The sequence below is a fragment of the Notolepis coatsorum genome, assembly GCF_963971535.1.
Source record: "Notolepis coatsorum genome assembly, chromosome: 17".
Lineage (NCBI taxonomy): Eukaryota > Metazoa > Chordata > Actinopteri > Aulopiformes > Paralepididae > Notolepis > Notolepis coatsorum.
The window spans coordinates 103,305,552-103,329,391 of NC_140181.1; the positions used below are offsets into that span (position 1 = coordinate 103,305,552).

Here is a 23,840-nt window from a genome sequence, read left to right on the forward strand (position 1 = left end):
GCACATGGAAACACAATTTTAGATCAGTCGATTAAATCAACTCTTAAATTAGTCAACAAAGTTCTATGACTATTAGTTGACTAAGGCTTTCTAAAGAATAGTCACAACACACTGCAGCACCCACTCTCCACACTTTAGATCACACAAACACACTTTATATTTATTGATAAAGGATTTGCACTACAACTCGTACACCTACTGTAAATTGTACCTAAATTGCACCTCATCCCATTTCTGCCTTGCACTATATAGTATTGTATATTAGTACACTGCATAGTATTGTATATTATATGGTAACTCAGTTACGTCTATTCTGCATCGAACATTGTACATTATGTCTATACTGAACACTGTGACCTCATTTTTTTACTTCTAATTTACATGCTATACTATGTTATTTTATTTCATACTTATCTTGTCTTGCACAGTCTCTGGAGCGTAACAGTAAGAAGCATTTTGTATAAAAGTATTCTGTACTTCTGTATGACAACTATTAAAGAAACTTGAAACTTGAACTTGAAACTTGAATAGTCGAGGACGACCCCAAACAGCACAAGGACTTGTCCACTGTGTTCAGAGATGGTACGTAGCTTTGAGGCATATTCTGGCATTCATAGCAGGCACGTGCACACATAGAGCCCAAGGGGTGCTTGAGCACCTGCCTTTTTGAGCCTCATAAAAAAAGTGCCCTTTTTTGAAGAAAAAAAAATAAATTTTTTGTTACGCATATAGACTGCCCTTCCAACTGAAACATTTCAGGATAGAATCAAAATATTAGGTAAAGAGAGAGAGATGCCCCATATTCCATTGCAGTTTGCACGGCCTCCTCAGCGTGCCTCTCCGCGGACCTATATATTTTATGCATAGCGTGGGTGGTGATGATGATGATGATGATAGAAACCGCTGTGGCGCATACAGTTGAATGCTGGTATTACACTCACTGAGGGACACGAAGAAGTCAAGTCCGATGGGATTTGGGAATCTCAAATACAAATCGGGATTGGAATAAAAAATGCATTTATATTAAACAATACAGAATATACAGCACTTCTTGGGGTATGTAGGGTAAGCACTTATTCCCAGAGCACCTGCACTGATTATTATAGTTCAATATTCAATATTTGATCACCAAAACCACCCAAAAAACATAAAAAGGGGGCCCCCCACTGCCTGAAAAGGGCCCTTAAAAATCGGGAACGCGCGCTCGGTTAAAACACACACAGGTATAGTGCCCTTTTCAGCCTTTGAGCACCTGCCCCTCTAAAGTCCTGTGCACGTCCCTGATTCATAGAACATATCTCACTCCTAGGAAACTGTGTATGATGGGTCTGGTGGCTGACTCCCGGTGCACCCTGTGCACTCTGGGGGCCACCGGCACTTATATGCACATGTTTTGGGAATGTCCACCGGTGGCTCGATTTTGGAAAACCATAACCACGACTAAGCTTTCGGATATACACTACCGTTCAAAAGTTTGGGGTCACTTAAAGAAAAGCACTGTTTTTTTTCAATGAAGATAACATTAAATGAATCTGAAATACACTCTATACATTGTTAATGTGGTAAATGACTATTCTAGCTGCAAACGTCTGGTTTTTAATGGAATATCTACATGGGTGTATAGAGGCCCATTTCCAGCAACCATCACTCCAGTGTTCTAATGGTACATTGTGTTTGCTAATCGCGTTAGAAAGCTAATGGATGATTCGAAAAACCTTGAAGACCCTTGTGCAATAAAACTGGCCTTCCTTTGAGCTAGTTGAGTATCTGGAGCATCCGAGCATCCCATTTGTGGGTTCGATTATACTCTCAAAATGGCCAGAAAAAGAGAACTTTCATATGAAACTCGACAGTCTATTCTTGTTCTTAGAAAGGCTATTCCATGTGAGAAATTGCCAAGAAACTGAACATTTCCTACAACAGTGCGTACTACTCCCTTCAGAGAACAGCACAAACGGGCTCTAATCAGAGTAGAAGGAGAAGTGGCAGGCCCCAATGCACAACTGAGCAAGAAGACAAGTACATTAGAGTTTCTAGTTTGAGAAATAGACGCCTCACAGGTCCTGAACGGGCAGCTTCATTAAATGGTACCCGCAAAACGCCAGTGTCAACGTCTACAGTGGAGAGGCGACTCTGGGATGCTGGCCTGCTAGGCAGAGTGGCAAAGAAAAAGCCACATCGGAGACTGGCCAATAAAAGGAAAAGATTAATATGGGCAAAAGAACAGACATTGGACAGAGGAAGATTGGAAAAAAGTGTTATGGACAGACGAATCGAAGTTTGAGGTGTTTGGATCACACAGAAGAACATTTGTGAGACGCAGAACAAGTGAAAAGATGCTGGAAGAGTGCCTGACACCATCTGTCACGCATGGTGGAGGTAATGTGATGGTCTGGGGCTGCTTTGGTGCTGGTAAAGTGGGAGATTTGTACAAGGTAAAAGGGATTTTGAATAAGGAAGGCTATCACTAAATTTTGCAACACCATGCCATACCCTGTGGACAGTGCTTGGTTGGAGCCAATTTCCTCCGACAACAGGACAATGACCCAAAGCACACCTCCAAGTTATGCAAGAACTATTTAGGGAAGAAGCAGGCAGCTGGTATTCTGTCTGTAATGGAGTGACCAGCGCAGTCACCAGATCTCAACCCCATTGAGCTGTTGTGGGAGCAGCTTGACCGTATGCGCAAGAAGGCACTTCAAGCCAATCCAACTTGTGGGATGCGTGGGGTGACATTTCTTCAGATCCCCTCAACAAATTAACAGCTAGAATGCCAAAGGTCTGCATTGCTGTAATTGCAGAGAGCATTCTTTAACGAAAGCAAAGTTTGAAGGACAAAATTATTATTTCAAAATACAAATCATTATTTCTAACCTTGTCAATGTCTTGACTATATTTTCTATTAATTTTGCAACTCATTTGATAAATAAAAGTGTGAGTTTTCATGGAAAACACAAAATTGTCTGGGTGACCCCAAACTTTTGAACGGTAGTGTATGGCTCCCATACAACAAAAAATACTCATTTTAGCGGGAGTTACAGCAGCCAGAAAACTGATAGCCATTCTTAGATGTAATTTATTTGGAGATTTCCACGGCTCTGGTAATTGGAGCTAAGGAATCCAACATTGGTTTGTGGGTGAGTCGGCAGCTGAGAGAGTAAAATCCATGATCTAGCGGCGAAGCGGGGTCGGGATGTTGGTCCTGAGGGGGTCCTGGGGTGGGGGGGGGGGGGGGAAGGAACGTCTTTTGTAATGTCTGTGGCAATATAATTGTATTTTTATATTCTGTTTTTATTATTTGATTATTTCTATTTTATCTCTATAGATGGGATGGGATGTTTTGGGCCCTTATGAGTGTGGTGGTTTTGCGGTCTCGGGGCTGGTGGTGGGGGCCCCTGGTTCGGGGTCTCTGGGGGTCGGAGTGACCTCGTAGAGGTCGGGACGGGGGTGGATGGCGGCTCGGGATATTTCACTGTTCTTCATTTTATATTATTTATACTGCTTTATTGATTAATTTAATTTGATTTAATTTAATTATCTTGTCATTTTTGTTATTATTATTGTTGAAGTACTGTCCTGTGATGTCTTGTGTATTATTATTATTACTGTATATGTGGAAATGAAAACATTTTCATAAAAAAATTGTATCACAAAAAAAAGATATTTGGCAGCAGAAACTGGACAGCGGGGATGGAAAGCCAGGGTCCGGTAGGAGGAGGACGCAGAGGGTTTATAACACGATCAACTCGGGAGAAGAAGTGTTTCAAACCCCAGTTTAAGGTGGCGGTGAAATTGTGTTCTCAAATAGTTTGTCCAATGTCCGACTCAGTTCCTGTAGTTGAGTTTCATAGTGAGAGGTTATTATTGTCACAGAAAGAAGTGTTTTCTCCAGCTGTTTTCTCCTGTGACTGATTTGTGTATCTAATAAAAGGGACTGAATGTCCCCGTGCATTGCAAGGAAACTATAAAAGAAGGAAGGGTCATCACGTCACTGTGTTGTAGCGCCGTGGTGCCAAGTGTGGGAACTTTCCGTTCGGACAACATTTCATTAACCCTTTCACTGCGACAGCAGTACAGAAGGTTAACCCTTTCACTGCCACACGACAACGGGTTAACCCTTTCACTCACTACCACACACTACAGACGATTAACCTTCTGTAGTGAGTGGTAGTGAAAGGGTTAAATGGTGTCGCCATCTCCTCGTTTATGACCTGCCATTTAAACAGGTTATTACCTCAGATGTTAGAATCATCAGCTATTTGTTCCCTTGTTAACTAGCTAACATTTGATATGTTGGTTGATGTATATTTCCTCAGATAGCGGGTATGTTTTTTTTCATTTGAATACAGGCTTCAATAGAACTGGCACCAAGGTCTGGCACCAAGCAGAGCGTAGAATGCTGGTATTCTGACATAATGAACCTTCCTTCTTTTATAGTTTCCTCTGTGCATTGTGCCATTGTGATCTGAATGGTTTTTGGCATGTCAGAAAATTTTTCATTAGAGACAGCAGCGCCCTCTTGTGGCTGAATGGAGAGAGGGTTCATAAGGTGAGTTGACTCTGATTCCCCACATGAATCCATATCCAGTAATGAGTAGCTTGTTTTGATGATCAAACAAGGGCCTAAACACGTTTTGCAATTATGCCACAATAATGTGGAACGCCCTAACCACAGCCGTACAGGAATGTGAATCCTTACCCTCTTTCAAAACCGCTCTCAAAGAGCACCTATGTGTGGCTGCAATTAGAAACTGGCCCCGGTAAATGTCAAAATCCCATCCCCCCACTCCCCCACCCCACCCAACCCCCTCTAATGTACAGTTTCTTCCCCTTCGGACTTCTATTTTTTTTTATGATTTATGAAGTATTTTTCTGGTCTTCATCCTCTTAGCAGTTGTTTGTATTGAGCTGTACTGTATTGTACCCATTCTGCAATCTGTTAATAAAGTTTTCAATCAATCAATGATGTCTCCTGCCTCACAGGCACAGGAACAACAGGTACAGAAGCCTCCAGGCCTTGAACACGTGTGGGTTGAAGAGTCCGTGTTAAATCCTGCTTTGGGTGTTTCCATAATTATTGGGAGAGTCAAGGGTTTGTTTGTGAAAGTCGTTAAATGAGTTGTTGAAAAGGAAGTCCATGGATATAGTTCAGCTGGGGGCCAAAGTAAACAAAGGGTAAGAGTATTCATTTTCTGCTCTGTTGTTTTTGTTTCATGTGTGATATTATTATCGGGAATAGTTCTGTTTTTCGACAGAAGTATAGGATGACACAAGAAGGTTCTGCGTGTGGGTATCATGGGCAATTGTTATGTCCCACCAGTTCATGGACTATTCTCCCCTGCTCTACCTCTCCCCGTCCCTGTATGTGTGTTCCTTGTATTTCTGTCCCTTAGTGTTCTTTCTCTTTTCTCTCTCTTGCTTTTTCTCTCTCCTCTTCTCTCTCTTGCCCTTCTTAATGTTCCCCTGTTAGTCTAGTGTTTTTCTTGTATTATATGATGAATTGAAAATGGGGGACCCTGATGTAAACAAGACGAAAGTCTTTCTCTGGTCTGCATCCCCTTAACAATTGTGTGTATTGAGCTGTACTGTATTGTACCCATTCTGCAATCTGTTAATACAATTTTTAAATCAATCAATCAATCAATTAGGTTTACTGTCTAGTCCACACATATCTGGATATTTAGCAAAACGGATATTTTCAGGCTCCGTTTAAAAAGAAATCCTCGTCCACACAACAGGGTAAAAAAATAAAAAAACTCGATCCAGACACAAACACATAAACGCATATAAATTGCTCCAACAAGCATGCCGGGCCAGTACAGTAGGTGGCGATACGCGATATCTAAAATACCATAGAACAACAGTCTGAGCATGCGTAGTGAGCTGATTTTCATTGGCGGCAAAAAATGAAAAGTAAAATAATGTAGTGACAGAAAATCAGAATAAGAGAACTTAAGTTTAGGCATTCTTTCGGAGTTGGTTAAGGTTAGGGTTAAGTTTAGGCATTCTTTCGGAGTTGGTTAAGGTTAGAGTTTGTCGCAGAGCATGGCAATATAATGCCTGTCTTTCTTTCGCCGGAGCAGCAGCCTATTTCCGCTCTGCCGCGGTCACATGGGCGCCGTGGCCAATCAGAGAAACGCGGAAGCACTCTTGGGCTGCCTTTAATATAGACGCCTACGGGCCGCCCATAGAACAACAGTCTGAGCATGCGTAGTGAGCTGTGACGTCATCGTTTATTCTAGACTATGCGTTTACAGTGGCTACACGGATCCACTGAACCGATATTTTGGATGCGTTTTCGAAAATCTCTGTTTATGTTTCTGAAAACACCGTGTGGATGAAAGGCCCAAACGTGGAAGAAAATGTGCGTAGTTACTGTCTGTTATTAGCTTGTCTGTAGTCTGCTTGTTCTGTCCCATTGTTGTGTGTCTTGCCAGCCATAGTTGTAGTTCTTTGTCCCAGGTGTCTCTCCAGTTGTAATCATCCCAGGTGTTTCTCGTTTGTCATTTGTTTCTGTATTTGAGTTCCAGTTTCCCCGTCTCTGTGTGGGTCCATTATCGTTGTTACCCTGTCCGTGTTCCATGTTCTAGTAAAGCAAGTGTTTCCATGTTTAGTGTTTAACTTTTAGGTTTTCTTTTTTGTGTTTTTTCCTATACCCCTGTTTTTGTGTTGGAGTTAATTATAAATAAAGATCCATTAACTCGCTGCCCGCCTGGTCGTGTCTGCTCCTGGGTCCTGTTGCGTCACCAAACCAAATCCCCACAACAATGGGAGCTATGGATGGGGGTGTGGTGGGGTCTGGGCCACTGGAACTAACCGTTAAACCTTCCCGAGGTGTCATGAGCCTGGTGATATACTGGCTCTCACTGCCTATCTATCTTGGGGGGGGGGGGGGGGGGGAGTGGCTCAGGAGTGGCTCAGGAGAGTCCTTGACACTTAACCCCTAATTGCTCCCGATGAGCAGGTTGGCACCTTGCATGGTCGCCTCTGCTGTCGGTGTGTGAATGTGTGAGTGAATGGGTCAAATGTGAGGAAAACATTGTAAAGCGCTTTGGATCAAATGAATTAATTCATTACTATAAATCAGAACACTTCTATATAAAAAAAACGTGATAAATCTTACTGATAAGCACAGCGATGTTCTCCTGGTTGGGATCATAAGAGCATTTTCCCTTCCCTGAGTCCAGATAACCAGGAACCAGCCTGAACAGATAGTCCTGTGAGGGAGAGAGAGATGAATAGAATAGAATCTTTATTGTCATTGTTGGTACAACGAAATTTAGTTTGGAGCATCACCACTGGCATACAAGCATACTGAATATAGTGCAAAATAATAATGTCAATAATAATAATAATAATATAATAATATAGTATCAATGTCCCAATGTCCCCAATAATAATAATATACCATCAATGTCCCAAGTGCAATAGTGCTAGTGCAAATAAATAAATATTACAGTGACAGTCCAGTTGAGGGGGGGGGGGGGGGGGGGGGGGGCGTGTTGACTTGCAATGGATGGAATAGTGTATTATAAATACACAGCAATGCAAGTCCGGTTCACAGTTATTGTTGTAATGGAGAAGTGGGAGTTAAGTTGATGTTGATCGTTGAGCATGTTCATGTTGATCCATCAGGGGAGTTGATGTGGACATGGTTGAGGTGTACAAATATCTCGGTGTGCACATCGACAACAAACTGAACGGGTCAAAACATGCAGAGGCACTGTACAGGAAGGGCCAGAGCCGACTCTACTTCTACTTCCTGCTGGGGCAGCGGACTGAGAGCAGGGGACACAAACAGGCTGGATAAGCTGGTCAGGAAGGCCAGTAGTGTGGTTGGGGTGGAGCTGGACTCCCTAGCGAGGGTGGCGGAGAGGAGGAACCTTGCTAAGCTCCAGGCCATCAGGGAAAACCCCTCCCACCCACTATACACAGACTTGGCTGACAGGAGGAGCATGTTCAGTGCTAGGCTCACACTACCCAAATGCAGCACTGAACGGCACAGGAAGTCCTTCATTCCAACAGCCATCAGACTATACAATGCATCACTGTGCCTCACTGCATCACTGAGCACAGAGTGGCAGTTACCATCTTCCTGGACTTAGTTTGAAACAGCACTGTGCAATATTACACCTACTGTAGACCTCAGTATATTTTTACTGTATTTATTTACTGCATATTTTATTCCATTTTTATTCTATTTTACTCTACTCTTATCCTAGGCAACTTGATTTGATTCGTTTTATTATTCTAATTCGTGACCTGTTCTGTCTAAATGTTTAAATGTTGAGCGATTTGCAGTGTCAAATTTCCCACGGGATAATAAAAGTATTTCTATTCTATTCTATTCTGACAGCCCGTGGATAGAGGCTGTTGGTCAGTATGCTAGTTCCGGACTGGATGGATCTATACCTTCGACCAGAGGGCAGCAGTTGAAAAAGATGGTGTGCTGGGTGGTACTGGTCCTGTAGGATGTTATTCACACGATGTAGGCAGCGGGAGGTGAAGACTGTGGAGATATCTGGGAGGCTAGCTCCAGTGATCCTCCTCGCAGCCTTGACCACTCTGTGGAGGGCCTCCTTCTCTGCCCTGGTGCAGCTGGAGAACCACACCAGTAGTCCGTACGTGAGCACACTCTCTACTGCGCAGTGGTAGAAGTTAGCCATCAGTCCCTGTGGGAGTTTAGCCCATTTAAGCTTCCGCAGATAGAAGAGGCGTTGCTGTGCTTTCCCCATAGCAGAGGTAATGTTGATCCCCCAGGACAGGTCATCAGACATCGTCACGCCCAGAAACTTAAATTTTGAAACCCTGTGGCTGAGGTCACCAGTCCTGCGAAAATCAATAGTAATTTCCTTGGTCTTCGTGGGGTTGAGAGCAAGGTTATGACTATCGCACCACTCCACTAGTCGCTCAACCTCCATCCTGTATGAGGTCTCATCGTTTCCTTTGATGAGGCCAAGTACTGTTGTGTCGTCTGCAAATTTGACTATGAGGTTAGATGGAGAGGAGGAACAACAGTCGTGGGTGAAAAGTGTATAGAGAGGGGGGGGGGGGGAGAGAAGGAGAGAGAGAGGGAGAGATAGAGAGAGATAAAAAGAGAGGGAGAGAGAGGGAGAGACAGAGAGAGATAGCGAGGGAGAGAGGGAGAGACAGAAAGAGAGAGGGAGAGAGGGAGAGAGAGAGAGAGAGAAAGAGAGACAGAGAGGGAGAGGGAGAGGGAGAGAGAGAAAGAGAGATAGAGAGAGAGAGACAGAGACAGAGACAGAGACAGAGACAGAGAGAGATAGCGAGGGAGAGAGAGAGAGAGCGATGGTACATAAAAATAGGCTAAAACTAAAACATCCTGCAGGAGTTCAGAGGGTGAAGTAAACAGTAGTACTGAAATATTTAGTGGGACGAAGCTTCACAGTCATGTCGCTGAGCTTTTTAGATTTTACAGAGGTGTGATCGAGTCGATCTTGCTCCAGTCCCAAGTCAAGTCTGAATGAATGAATAGTTTTATAATAGCGGAGATTGCGCTCGTCACCAATGGAAGAGACTCCGGTATCGAATCCCAGTCTCAGCATTGCCTTCGGCTTGGGCCGGCCGTCGTACTGGCTCATTTGGCAGAGTCAGCGGGTGGAAGTCGATGGGGGGGGGATTGGACGTTGTGGACAGCGACCCCTACAGGTCGGTTGGGAGACGCCTGCACAGCAGAGACAGGAAGTGGCGAGGGTAGTGTGAGCCTCCCATGCGTTACACCTCGCCAATGAATGAGAGTCCGCACTGGCAGGCAAAAAGATGTGACAGGCTGCCTCCTCGTGTGCCGGAGGGGACACGTGATGCAAGGCTTCTATCCTCTCTACAACCGACCAGTGGGGGGCATAGTCGAGCAACGTTCAAGACAGGGGAGGGGAGAATTGGATACACGAAATTGGGATGGGAGAAAAATAGAAAATAAGGAGAAAAAGTGGATAAAAAAATATATATAATTTGCTGTGAAAAGAAAAAATTATGATAAAGTAATATAAAAATAATAATTCCGGGAATAGGAAGAATCCTACCCCTATTAGGTCCTACCTCCTATTGCAATATAGCCATGAAAGAAATTCCAAACACAGTGTTACATTTTCTTTCCAACAGAATGATCTGCAAACAAAATCACTTGTCTATTGATCAAGTTAAGATATAATAATTACTGTTAATAAATAAGTCAAGTCCCACGTTATCCCATATTTCATACGGATATCCCTCTCAGGTCACGACACTCAAGTCTCGAAATCAAGTCCTGTGTCACTAAAGGGGCATTCCCCCGAATTAGTCTTTTTACCTTGTAATGAACTTGGGACATTTCCCCAAAATGTGTCAAGGTTTCCTCCTCTTGTGCCGTGGGTGTTGAGTTATGGGCGCTCAGAGGGAGGAAATGCAATCCTATGACATCATGGAATTGCATTGACTGAGAGATGGTGGAAGGAGATGTTTTGCCCAGTCATGTTCCCAGACCTGCTGCTGATTCCACGACTACGTACGACTGAAGGACATTCCTTCAACCGGAGCTATTTGGTGACAGCTCTGGCGGGACCGGTGTCATGGAGTGTGGTCTGTTCATCAGTACTGTATATTTGCATATCTTGTATGTCACAAATGTAACAGTACTGCATATCTATTTTTTTTTATCCACTTTTTCTCCTTGTTTTTCTATTTTTCTCCCATCCCAATTTCGCCTCGCCAATTCTCCCTTCAATTCTCCCCTCCCCTGTCTCGAACGTTGCTAGGCCATGCCTCCCACTGGTCGGCTGCAATGTGGACCAAGCCTTGCATCACGTGTCCCCTCCGGTACACGAGGAGGCAGCTGTCGCATCTTTTCACCTGAACAGCGCGATCTCTCAGTGGCGAGGAGTAACGCATGGGAGGCTCACGCTGCCCCCGATACTTCCTGATTCTGCTGTACAGGTGCACCAACCGACCTGTAGGAGTCGCTGTCCACAACGTCCAATCCCCACCCACCGGCTTTCCCACCCCCTAACACTGCCAATTGTGTTAGTATGAACGACCAGCCAAACAGTACTGCATATCTGTATGTCATGTATGTCATAAATGTCATGATTAGTTTAGATTAGATCCTTGAGGAGGTTTCAGGGGGTCCTCAGAAAATTTTTATTGTTACAATCACAGCCAGGGCCTCTCTCTCACCTGCCTGGCAGCAGGCTTCCATGCCCTTATATGGGCTGCTTCCTGTCTCTGCTTCCACACGCTGTCTCCCAGGATCAACCCACACACCTGAGACTCGTCAGATCATCACCAGACCTGGATATGAGACCTGCGTTCCTGCCACTCCTCGTCCGAGTGTTGCTTCACCTGCCTTGGTACTATAGGACTCTAACCTGTTGCTTACTCTGCCTCTGTGTCTGCCTTGCTCTAACCTCTTGTGTTTCTGTGTGTAGGATTGCACACCCCCGGTCTACGTCTCATGGAGAGACCGTCCTCTTCCCCTGTTGTACGTTTCAGTCAATTCTAACCCTTCTCAAGCATGGTACCCAATTAGACATCCTAAACCACCTCATTCTCCTCTGCTCTTGGGTTCAAAACTAGACGCCACCCTAAGAGTAATAGTTTAATTTAACTTTTTTCATTCAGTAGAAGTCAGGCCAATGAGAGAATACTTTAATGCACAGATTATTGTACTGTCTATTTGTATGTCTGCACCTTATGCATTGCCTTTATTCTGTGAATGAGAGCTATTTTATTCTGTCTATCTTATACTTACTCTGTCTATTTTATCATTCTATCATTTTATGTCTGCACTTTTATTTGGTCAATTCTCTGTTCATTTTATGTTGATTTTCTGCTCATTTTATGCCTACCGGTATGTCTATTTTATGTCCATTATGTCTACATTACTGCTGTGAAGCACTTTGGGCTGCAATTCTTGTATGAAAGGTGCTATACAAATAAAGTTGTATTATTTATTATTATTATTATTATTATTATTATTATTATTATTATTATTATTATTATTATTATTATTATTATTATTATTATTATTATTATTATTATTATTAATAATAATAATAATAATAATAATAATATACTGTATAAGATTGACTATTCTGATTGGTGACTATTCTGATTCCCCACTGTTCTCTCCTCAACTACAGTATAGACAGTTGTAGAATTCTGGACTTAACAACAAAGGAATTTTCATTTTCAATAATTTTCTCAATAAGTCTTCTGCCTAATGCGTATCGATCTGGGGTCTGATGATCTGTTCTAGCTGTTTCGTATTGGTACCTCACTACCTCACTACCTCAACATGTACCTAACAACCAAACAACCAAACATCTAACAATCTAACATCTAACAATCTAACAACCTAACAACCTAATAATCTAACAATCTCCTCTCAACATTATTTTCACTTTGGGAGCTTATTACTCAAAACTCAAAAAATAAGAGAAAAACACATTGTTCCAATTTTCATTAAATGTCTACTTTTGCAGAATGATAACCTAAAGGTAAATTTCAGCGGAATACCCCTCTAGTGTCAAACCTCACACCAAGTCTCAATGCAGGGTCAAGTCAAGTCCAAGTCAAGTCCAAGTCAAGCCACGTCACGTCAAGTAGAAACTAATCAAGCTTCCAATATCAATTTAATGTCAAAATATATATATATAAAAACTGAAATTCTACAGAATTTCAATGTGATATCCTTTTCTTTCATATACACTGAATTAACAGTGTGAAATAATTATAATGTCAAATCTAAGTATGGTCTAAAGTCGTCATATTTCATCACGTTACAATACATTACATCATTACTCTGTCTATTTTATCTTACTCTTTTTATTGTTGTCTATTTGTATAACTGAATCAAACCATAAACAAGGTGGCCTGTTGGGATGTTAGATCCTAATGTGAAAAACTGTGATTTTATATGTCTGCACTTCATGTGCTCATTTTATTTTATTTATTCTATTTAATTTTTTCTGTTGTGAAGCACTTTGAGCTGCAGTTTCTGTATGAAAGGTGCTATACAAATAAAGTTTATTATTATTATTCCTTTTTTCTTTTTTACTTGAGTATAAGACTCGAGTCCAAGTCACGTGACTGGAGCCCCCCCCCCACCACCTGTAGGTTTACTGCCTCACCTCCGCCTTCCAGCCCCTGTTGATGAAGGTGCAGATGGGCTGGTACGCCCCCGTGCCACAGGTGTAGAGGTGCGTGCGGTTCCACGGCTCTATCAAGCGCACGAAGTTGGCACACTCGCCCTGGAGAGCAGAGACGGGTCAGACAAATGGAATTCAAACACACATCCATCACAGCGGAGTTGAATCTTGGAAGCGAAAGAGAGAGACTGAAGAGGAGCCTCAAAGGAACAGGATATAGAAGAACCTAAAATCCCACCTGTCTTCCCTTTCCCGTCATCTGGCATTCACCCTTTCTCTTGGCGGACGCGGGCCAGTGGATCTGTGGAGAAGCAGCGGCTGCCCGTTAGTCATACGATAATAAAACGTAATTCAAACCTTGGGCCGTCAGTATCTGGAGATGCACCGATACCCATACCGGTCTCGGATATCGGTCCGATATCAGGCTAAAATAGAATATTGTATCGGAAAACTTCCCAGATACTAAATCCAATACCATGAAAGACGTCCAACATGTCAGAAATCAAAGCAAAGTGACTTGATTTGCTAAATGTTTGACACGTTAACTCTCTCTAATAGAGAAAAGATTATTATCTCTCAATCATTTTTGTCCAATAACTCCAAAGTTCATTGGCAGGTAATATACGAGAAATGTTCATGGACAGATAGGGAAGTTATGATTTAAGGGGGAAACCTAACCTAAAATATCCTACTGTCCGCACCACTCTTTTTGTGGGGCAGCTTCATGGAATGGACTACAAGTGGAAACGAAACAGAGCAATAACGTTGCACCGTTCAAAAATAGATACAAAACAGCACTGATGGACAATTACAGATTGATTGATTGATTGATTGATTGATTGATTGATTGATTGATTGATTGATTGAAAATTGTATTAACAGATTGCAGAATGGGTACAATACACACAATTGTTAAGGGGATGCAGACCAGAACTGAGAAACTATAGATAGTTGCTCTCAGGGAATGTTTTGATTTCTTCAAAACAACAAATAATGGTTGTCTTGTTGTTTTTATTTATTTATTATAATTTCTTCTCTCTCTTTAGTAGTAAGAGAGTTTTATTTTAAACGTTATGATATTGTAAGAAAGGGGCGGGACTAGATAAGCTGAGCTTCCTTCTGCCCCTTCCTCTCCAACTCCTCTTCGTTTGTGTTTCTATGGATGAAGACTGGACTCATTTGTTTGTGTTTACATTTTGTCTTTACTGCAATTTATATATGTTTGTCATGTTCAAGATAAATAAAGATCAAATCAAATCAAAATCAAAAAGTAACGGATCGGATTGGTATACTCGATATCGGCATGGGGATCGGCGCATCATCCACCACGCTGGTATCCGTACGTTGGGGTGTAAAAGGTACCCAGAAGTTATACTCAAGTGAAAGTATGGGTACCGTCTCAAAATCGTACTCAAGTAAAAGTCAGAGTATCTGGCTAAAAACACACTTGAGTAAAAGTTAAAAAGTTTCTACTTTTAAATGTAAAAGTCAAAACTTTTCATGGATATAGGGCCATGGGTGCTCGTCTTGTCCGTCCACGCCGACCGTTTCGTCCTCTTCATCACTAGTACTATCGTTTGTGGCCATCTTCTGTAGCTTGTCCATCTGACGGTCTATTCTTCTGATAGCAGGTGTTTAATCAAAGATCCCCGCTTTCTAGTGTTGCACAAGGACCAATCAGCATGGGTATGGGCGGGTTAATTTTCCCTTGATGGGGATTTGATTGGCTGTTTTTAAATAAAGCGCGACCGCAGGATTAATAACGCTAACGTTAGTTCGGCCAGAGAAACAATATACTCATTAAAATGGTTGGACCTGCGAGATTTGTACTTTGTACTTTGTAGGTCTGCATTTTAAATGTAAGGAGTAAAAAGTATGTTATGTTTCATCACTGTCTGAGCGTTCCGCTCTACCTATATATATTCGTTATCCATAGCACCTAGAGTGCTCGCTGAAAAAAACATCCACTGCCAGTATTCACATAACTAGGGTTATAGGATAACCTTAGTTTTTTTCTCTCTGAAATGTAATTGAGTAAAAGTACACAAGTATACAAACCTAATAATACTCGAGTAAAGTACAAATCCCCCAAAAACAGTACTTAAGTATTGTAAACGAAGTACAATTACTCAAGTACTTTACACCCCTGCACGGTACCGGGTACGTACGATGAGCGGCTCCTTGTTGACGTTGTGCATGTCGAGGGCCACCAGGTACTCCCGGCTACCCAGGTACAGGCGGCCCTGGTCCTGGTCCATGTGCAGGATGCGATAGTCGCTGGTGTTGAAGGAGAAGCTGAAGGGCCTCGCCGCCCGCGTGTCCAGCAGCTCTGTGGGGAAACAACAACAGCACACGGCGGGGAAGAGAGGACTGCGTTATTATGACCAGGAAGTAGGTGGAAGTGAGGGCCGTAGGTTTGGTTGCAGCATTGGGGGGGGGGGGGCACTTTAAAGGAACACGCCAACTTTTTGGGAAATTAGCTTATTTGCCAGCTACCCTGGAGTTAGACAAGCAGATACATACCCTTTTCTTCTCCGTGCATGCATTAGGCAATAGGCTTAGGGAACAGCCGCACCGTTAGCCTAGCTTAGCGTCATTCATCACCTCAAAAGCCCTGTTGTTTTTTTGAAAAACAGGGCTTTTGAGGTATGGTATGGTATGGTATGGTTTATTTCTTAATCCCCGAGGGGAAACATGGTTTGCCACCAGAGCGAATACACATATACAAACATGAAAGAAACAGTTACATGATACAATACACTACAGGATATACAACACAATAGGACAGCCTCTTAACACAGTGCTATCGATGTTCGTTATTTTTTTTTTTACCTTCTCAATCGCTCAGTAGAGCATTGAGACATCAACAATCTATTACTAAATGAGCTTCGCAGAGCATCGAAAATACTAAACAGTGGGTGGCCTTCAAAAGATAAAATGGTGTTCAGTTTAGTCCTGGTTCGCTTGGCTATGGTGATCTCCAGGGAATCAGGAGGAAGGCCAATCACTGAGCCAGCCTTTTTAATGATTTTATTTATACGTTTTTTGTCAGAAACAGTGATGCTGCCCCCCCCCCCCCCCCCCCCAGCAGAGAACAGCATTAAACAGGACACTAGCCAGGATACCTTGGTAGAATACATAGAGAAGTGACCTGCTGATGTCAAAAGAACAAAGTGAAGATGAAAGGTGATGAAAATTAAAGTGATGAAATCACTGCGCCCAAGCAGCAGTGGTTTGGCAAATAATTGTTACGAGTATATATCTGCTTAGAAAACGAAAATGTCTAATATTTTTTATTTCTCCACATGGTAAATACACAGGTGACAACATGTTTACAGGAAAGTTTTGGAGTTGTATTTGGAGTGTATTTCGTGACTAGGCTACACTGGCACACCTACTTCCAGTGAATGACGCTAAGCTAGGCTAACGGTGCGGCTGTTCCCTAAGCCTAATGCATGCACAGAGAAGAACAGGGTGTGTATCTGTTTGTCTAACTCCAGGGTAGATGGCAAATAAGCTAATTTCCCAAAAAAGTTGGCGTGTTCCTTTAAGCAGGGGGCACATTTTTTGCGTCAAACACTTAATTTCCTGCATTCTGGTGTACTTTTATGCACAAATCTGTGCATTTTCTGCATCAATTTATGGTGGAAATGTCTTTATTTATGTAAAGGAAAAGACAACATTCAGGTACCCGCTGACACAAATATAATGGAATACAATGCAGTAAGGCTCTCAGGCATTCTGTATTGCTTTCAAATATTTTATTCTCCTGCATTATTATATATATATGTAACGGTTGTGACAACGTCACCTCAAACTTCGATGCCCCGAGTAGGAGTCGAACCCCGGTCTCCCACGCCGCGGGCAGCCACACAGACCGCTATACCAAGAGGTGAATTCACTACTTTGCAACGTGTCAATCTGTCTTTTTGAGGATGTGAGAGTGAGTTTAACCCACAGCACCGCTACTCACCCCGGCCCTTCTTGACTGCGCTTCACGATACCATCCGTTACATATAGTTACAGGATATATAAATGTTTTGACCCCTTATTTTGTACCTCTTTTTGGGGGGGGGGGGGGGGTTGTCTTTCATATTAGCTATATTTTTTGAGGGGGACAAATGTACCCTCTTCTCAATATTGAGGGGGACATTTTCCCTGCAACCCCCACACACCTACATGGGTGGAAGAACGAGTATTCAAGGGTATTGAATAAAGTATCCAGTGAGAGAGATACTCACCAAAAACGTGTGCTAATAATAATGACTAAAAATAACTGCTCTTAGCACATTTTAAGAGGCAGATTTTGCTTTTAAGATCTCAATATTTGATGAGTTCCGACCGTCTGATTGAATCCAAAGGCACTAAGATGCCCGCCCGCGTGTGCAGCTTGATGCAAAAAAAAAGAAAAACAGAAAGAAAAGCAGGTCCCTTAAGTTAACCCTTTTACTGCCACACGACAGCCGCGGTTAACCCTTTCACTGTGACAATACAGAAGGTTAGCCCTTTACTATGATGGAGCATCGCCGGCGGTTGTGTGATAGTAAAGGACTAACCTTCTGTCGTGTGGCAGTGAAAGGGTTAAGATGCATGGTGGTGGGTCAGTGGAGCTCGCGGGGACGGAGTTAATACTCACATCAGGCTCATACGCTCAGCAGAGCGTGAGCTGTCGGGACACATCCAAATGGAAAAGGTTTCTCCCCTCCTTTGTTCGACCGTGTGTTCCGTGAGCTTGATTTAACACGTCTCCTCGGTCGCGGGGGCGGTGTGTACTCTTTACTTTAGAGTGTCAACGCTATACATAAGACTTCAATCGAATGTAACCATTTATAAACCAGTTCATCGAATTTGCATAGCATTCCGTTAAATCCCAGTGTAGCCTATACACTTGACTCTTTTAACCCTTTCACTGCCACACGACAGAAGGTTAACCCTGTTGTAAGGGTTATAACCCTTTGTCGTGTGGCAGTGAAAGGGTGAATGATTGATTGATTGATTGAAAACTTTAATTAACAGAATGGGTACACGTACAGTACAGCTCAATACACACAATTGTTAAGGGGATGCAGACCAGAGAAAGACTTTCATCTTGTTTACATCAGGGTCCCCCATTTTAAAACAAGACGAAAGTTGACCCCTTGAACCTTGAACCCCATGAACCTTCTGTATTGTCGCGGTGAAAGGCTTAACCCTTTGGTAGTGTGTCAGTGAAAGGGTTAAGACTACATTGTAACACTGGTGGGATGGTCCCAGCGTGCCAGTCTGAACCAACACACACACTGTGGGTCTTTGTAGAGTGTGTGTGTGTACCGCGTTGGTACTCGACGGGTGCAGGTTGACTTAAGAAGGCACATGACATTGGTATGTGAACAAAACATACAGCTACAAAACAGAGACCTCCGGGGAACCCAGGCAGGCAACAGGAAGAGACATCTTTATATACATCAAAGTGCTTTCGTCCATGTTTTTCGTTTGACGTGAATGTTAACACAGGATGTAGTCGATGTTCGGCCCCTAAAAATAAGATATCCAAATCGGATCTCCAGGGCTGGCTGACGCCAGATTACGATCTTCCCGCGAGGTGGGGTCGAGGTCCGGTTCTGTTCCTGAGAGGTAAACACAGGATAACGAGAGGCTCTGGCGACAAGCCTCCTTTTTTGGGTCAGAGTGGATTCAGAGCACAGGCTAAAACTAGCAACAACACCACCACCACCCCCCCCACATGTCCCTCCCTCCCCCCCCATCCTCCACAAATAGTAGACAATGTACTGGCATCATCATCTGCTAAACATTCTGAAAACACTTATCCTCCTGACCCCAGTGTCATATCCCCGCCATGGTGACTTGATCGTCTCCGAGCATGAGGGTTCACCTATAGGCTACTATTAGCTTCCACATTACAACATGCCGGCGTCGTGTCACCATAATAGCCTACTACCAGTGTCTTCCAGGGCTGCCCCCCTCACAGTCGAGTCGATTCATCCGTCAGATTGAAGTCTTAGTCGACCGATATCGATTGGTATAGACTTTTATGATTTTTTTCCCCCTCCCCATCCCCCCACGCTGAATGAGTTATTTCCTGAAAAATGATGAGCACATCTCTGGTGAGCATTATTTCATGTGAGGAAATGGATAGATTAGTCGACAAATCCTATGATTATTAGTCTGGCCCCCAGCATGGCCCTCAGCATGGCCCTCAGCATGGCCCAGAGTGTGGTCATCGCCATGCAGGGGTGTAAAGATCTATCTGCAGCCTTCGACACAGTCAACCACCAGATCCTCCTTGCGGCCCTCGCAGGAATGGGAGTGGCTGGCTCTGCGCTGACATGGCTGTCATCATACCTCAATGACCGCTCCTACCAAGTGTCATGGAGAGGGACCCTGTCGGCCACCCGCCCCCTGCGGACGGGTGTCCCCCAGGGCTCGGTTTTAGGACCCCTTCTCTTCTCCCTCTACACTAAATCACTGGGTAACATTATCACGTCTCATGGCTTCTCCTACCATTGTTATGCCGACGATACTCAACTCTTCCTCTCCTTCCCTCCCTCAGATATCCACGTCTCTGTGCGGATCTCGGCCTGTCTGTCCGACATCTCAGCCTGGATGACGTCCAACCACCTCAAACTGAACCTAAGCAAAACAGAATTGCTCCACCTGCCGGCCAAATCCTCCCCCCTAACCGACCTTTCAATCACAGTCGAGAATGCAGCTGTGACTGCGTCCCCGACCGCCAAGAACCTTGGTGTTGTCCTCGACGACCAGTTGAACTTCTCTGCTCACATCGCAGCGACGACCAGAACCTGCCGATTCCTCCTGAGCAACGTCAGAAGGATACGCCCCTTCCTGACAAAAGAAGCCACCCAACTCCTCGTCCAATCAACAGTCATCTCCCGCCTCGACTACTGCAATGCACTGCTCGCTGGCCTCCCGGCCACTGCCACTAAGCCTCTTCAACTCATTCAGAATGCAGCGGCCCGCCTGATCTCAAACCTACCGAAGTCGGCCCATGTCACCCCACTTCTTAGGGACCTGCACTGGCTCCCCATTGCTGCACGAATCCGCTTCAAGGCCCTCGACCTAGCATACCGTGCGGCAAAGGGAACCGCTCCCGCCTACCTCCGGTCAATGGTCTCTAACTACACACCCTCAAGACCCCTACGCTCTGCATCTTCTGGCCGCCTCAGACCTACTCCTATCCAAGCTCCGGGAGGGTCATCAAAGAGAAGTCGCCTATTCTCAGGCTGAGGTTAGACTAGTGTATTCCTGGCGTTTTTTTATACGTTTTTGACGACGTTTGATGTCCTATCTACACAGAAACGCGTTTTTTGGCGTTTTTTTGTGGATACGGCTGAAACGCAAAATTGTGTTTGCGTTTGGAGATACGCAAAAAAACGAGTCGACAAACAGCGTGTAGTCAGCACGCTACCGTTGTTGCGAAAACGCCCATGCGCAGTAGATACCATCTGCGTGCCCTTCCGGTGACAGCAGAGTGTGTGTGTGTGTTTGCTTGGGACAGAGCTCCGTGTCCCAAATAGCTTCAGCTACCATGTGTTGTCAAGTTATTGTTATAAGGACCCCAGTCCAAGCTACAACAGTCTGCATTCCCTTAACAATTGTTTGTATTGAGCCGTATTGTATTGTACCCATATGCAATATGTTAAATAAAGTTTACATCCATTCATTCTGCTAGCATTACCGATGGCATGAGCAGCTGGCTAACGTGAGCTATCAGGATTCAGACCCTGTTAGCTCAGAGTTCCTTTCAACTTAAGAAGCATTAAACAAAATGGCCCAGTCATCTATTCACCTTTGTTTAATAAACTTTAATACACACAGCGTTGTCTCTAATGTTATCTAACTACTGATAGCTCGCGATATCATCAGTTTTGATGCTGGCTAAGTAGCGTGAGCTAACAATGCTAGAATGCTACCGATCGTTTTTTAGCCTAAACTATCCGCTCTTGGTGGTCACTTGTGTTGATGTTAGTTTTGTTTCATCAACAAATGACAGGCAGAACACACAGTGAATGTATCCGTTTTGTTTATTGCACTTTTATTAGGCTTTGCTGAAAAATTATTGCTGCATTGAGTAAAGCAAGATGGTGGCGCGGCATAGGCGCCTGCCTTATTGACATTTATTTGCTGGAGCTTCCACCAGGAAGTGTATTGGCACATTCGTTCTGATTGGTTGAAATTGCCTTCATGTTTGCCACCTACTGCCACCTACTGCTTTGGCAGTGTACTACATCAGTATGCTCTGGTGACAAAAACGAAAAAAAAACGAAAGTGTGACTCGAGGCGCATGACGTCGCGGCGATACGCGGCGATGCGTATAAGAAAACAATACGAAGATGATACGAAAGGTGTAACCTCAGCCTCAGTCCTTGCCCCACAATGGTGGAATGAACTACCCACCCCAGTTAGGACAGCCGAATCACGTCCAATCTTTCGCCGTCGACTAAAGACGCACTTCTTCAACCATTATCTGAATTAAAAAAAAAAAAAAAAAAAAAAATCTAACCCTAACTAACCGTACTGTCATGCACTTTTCCTAATAAACTAACCTACACTGTAGCACTCAACACTTTGATGAACATTGTTGCTCAGCTGATAGAGTTGTGCCCTTCCTGATGGCTTGTTGTACAGAACTTGTAAGTCGCTTTGGATAAAAGCGTCAGCTAAATGACTAAATGTAAATGTAAATGTAAAGTACTTGAGTAATTGTACTTCGTTACAATACTTAAGTACTGTTTTGGGGGGGATTTGTACTTTACTAGAGTATTATTAGGTTTGTATACTTGTACTTTTACTCAATTACATTTCAGAGAAAAAAAACATACTTTTTACTCCTTACATTTAAAATGCAGACCTACAAAGTATAAAGTACTAATCTTGCAGGTCCAACTATTTTAATTAGTATATTTGTTTCTCTGGCTGAACTAACGTTAACGTTATTAATCCTGCGGCCGCACTTTATTTAAAAACAGCCAATCAAATCCCCATCAATGGAAAATGAACCCACCCATACCCATGCTGATTGGTCCTTGTGCAAGACTAGAAATAAAAGCGGGGATCTTTGATTAAACACCTGCTATCAGAAGAATAGACAGTCAGAAAAAAAGTTTTTATTTTTTTAGTACTTAAGTACATTAAAAAGTAGAAACTTTTTAACTTTTACTCAAGTGTGTTTTTAGCAAGATACTCTGACTTTTACTTGAGTATGATTTTGAGACGGTACCCATACTCTCACTTAACTATAATGTCTGGGTACTGTTTACACCCCTGTCGCCATGTCACTGCTATTCTAAAGCCTCTTTTTAAAAACGTTGAGAAAATGACGTGGTGTCAAGTCGAAATGCGGGAAATGCAAAAAATTGTGGCTTCAATTGCGCTGCACATTTCTTTGCTCTCTAGCAAATCGTGACTAATTCCTTCTGGCTAACAGTCGACGAGAATAAATCACTTGTTCCCTTTGAAGTGTGTGTATCACACTGACACGGTTTCCTTGGCAGGGAGGAAACAATATAAGATCCTATCTGTCCTCTATCTCCTCCACAGGGGCCTCCTGTGCCCGAGACTCGCACCCGGGCAGTCTGTTCGCTCAGAGGAGTCACATGCACCCCCACCCCACCCACACCCACCCTCCTCCACAGGCGCCTTGGGCGAACAAAGAGAGTCGCTGTCACAAACAATGAACAATAAATCCTTTAGAATGGCAGAAAACTGAGGTAGGGAGCAAATCCATCCCGTCTATTATGGGTCATTGGGTGGGAGGGTGATCGTGTGTGACCACCAGTATCAATAGGATCTCAGCACCAACCTAATCATGTAGTTCACTGTCCAGATAGTAGTTACACACCTAACTTTACATGAGTCACTGGAAGTCGTTTCTGAAATAGTCATGAATGGCCATTACCAGGGCAAAGAAATGTACTTTTTCCATTATCTAGCCACAGTGGTTCATAAATTCACCACCAGACACATTGATGAACCCTTTCACTGCCACACTACCAAATGGTTGAACCCTTTCACTGTGACACCACTACAGACGGTTAACCCTTTCACTGCCACATGACGACGGGTTAACCCTTTCACTACCACACCGCAGAAGGTTAACCCTTTACTATCACGCTACAGACGGTTAACCCTTTCACTGCCACACGACGACAAAGGGTTAACCCTTTCACTACCACACTACAGAAGGTTAACCCTTTACTATCACACTACAGACGGTTAACCGTCTGTAGTGTGATAGTAAAGGGTTAACCTTCTGTAGTGTGGTAGTGAAAGGGTTCTTAATATTACCAGTCAAAGGGAATTTTAGAAGAGAAAGGAATCCGGTTGTTTACCTGCTGCCAGAGTGTCACGTGTGGCAGACAAAGCCACCAGCTGTGGGGAGAATGTCCCAGGACAACACAACATCTCTCACCCTGAGTATGAGCTGAGAGCAAGTCATACGTGGGCAACTCACACAACACAGTAGAGGAGAGCGGGGGCAAGTGTAACAGTTTCTTTGGTTTTCACACAGTTTCACTTCAAACCTTTATTTAACCCTTTCACTACCACACTACATAAGGTTAACCGTCTGTAGTGTGGTAGTGAAAGGGTTAACCTTCTGTAGTGTGGTAGTGAAAGGGTTAACCTTATGTAGTGTGGTAGTGAAAGGGTTAACCTTCTGTATTGTGGTAGTGAAAG

General features: G+C 43.5%; 1 protein-coding gene across 2 annotated transcripts in view; it reads right to left on the reverse strand.

Annotated features, from left to right (window-relative positions):
• LOC311243799 (semaphorin-3F-like) overlaps window positions 1–23,840 on the reverse strand; it is a 58,124-nt gene that overhangs the window by 23,390 nt on the left and 10,894 nt on the right. For both annotated transcript variants that reach the window (XM_084333149.1, XM_084333148.1), the window contains exons 3-6: window positions 15,314–15,474; window positions 13,384–13,446; window positions 13,128–13,247; window positions 7,124–7,217 (exon numbers count right to left, since the gene is read on the reverse strand). In XM_084333149.1, coding sequence (XP_084189275.1) covers window positions 7,124–7,217; window positions 13,128–13,247; window positions 13,384–13,446; window positions 15,314–15,474 — 438 coding nt within the window. The remainder of the gene's footprint in view (window positions 1–7,123; window positions 7,218–13,127; window positions 13,248–13,383; window positions 13,447–15,313; window positions 15,475–23,840) is intronic.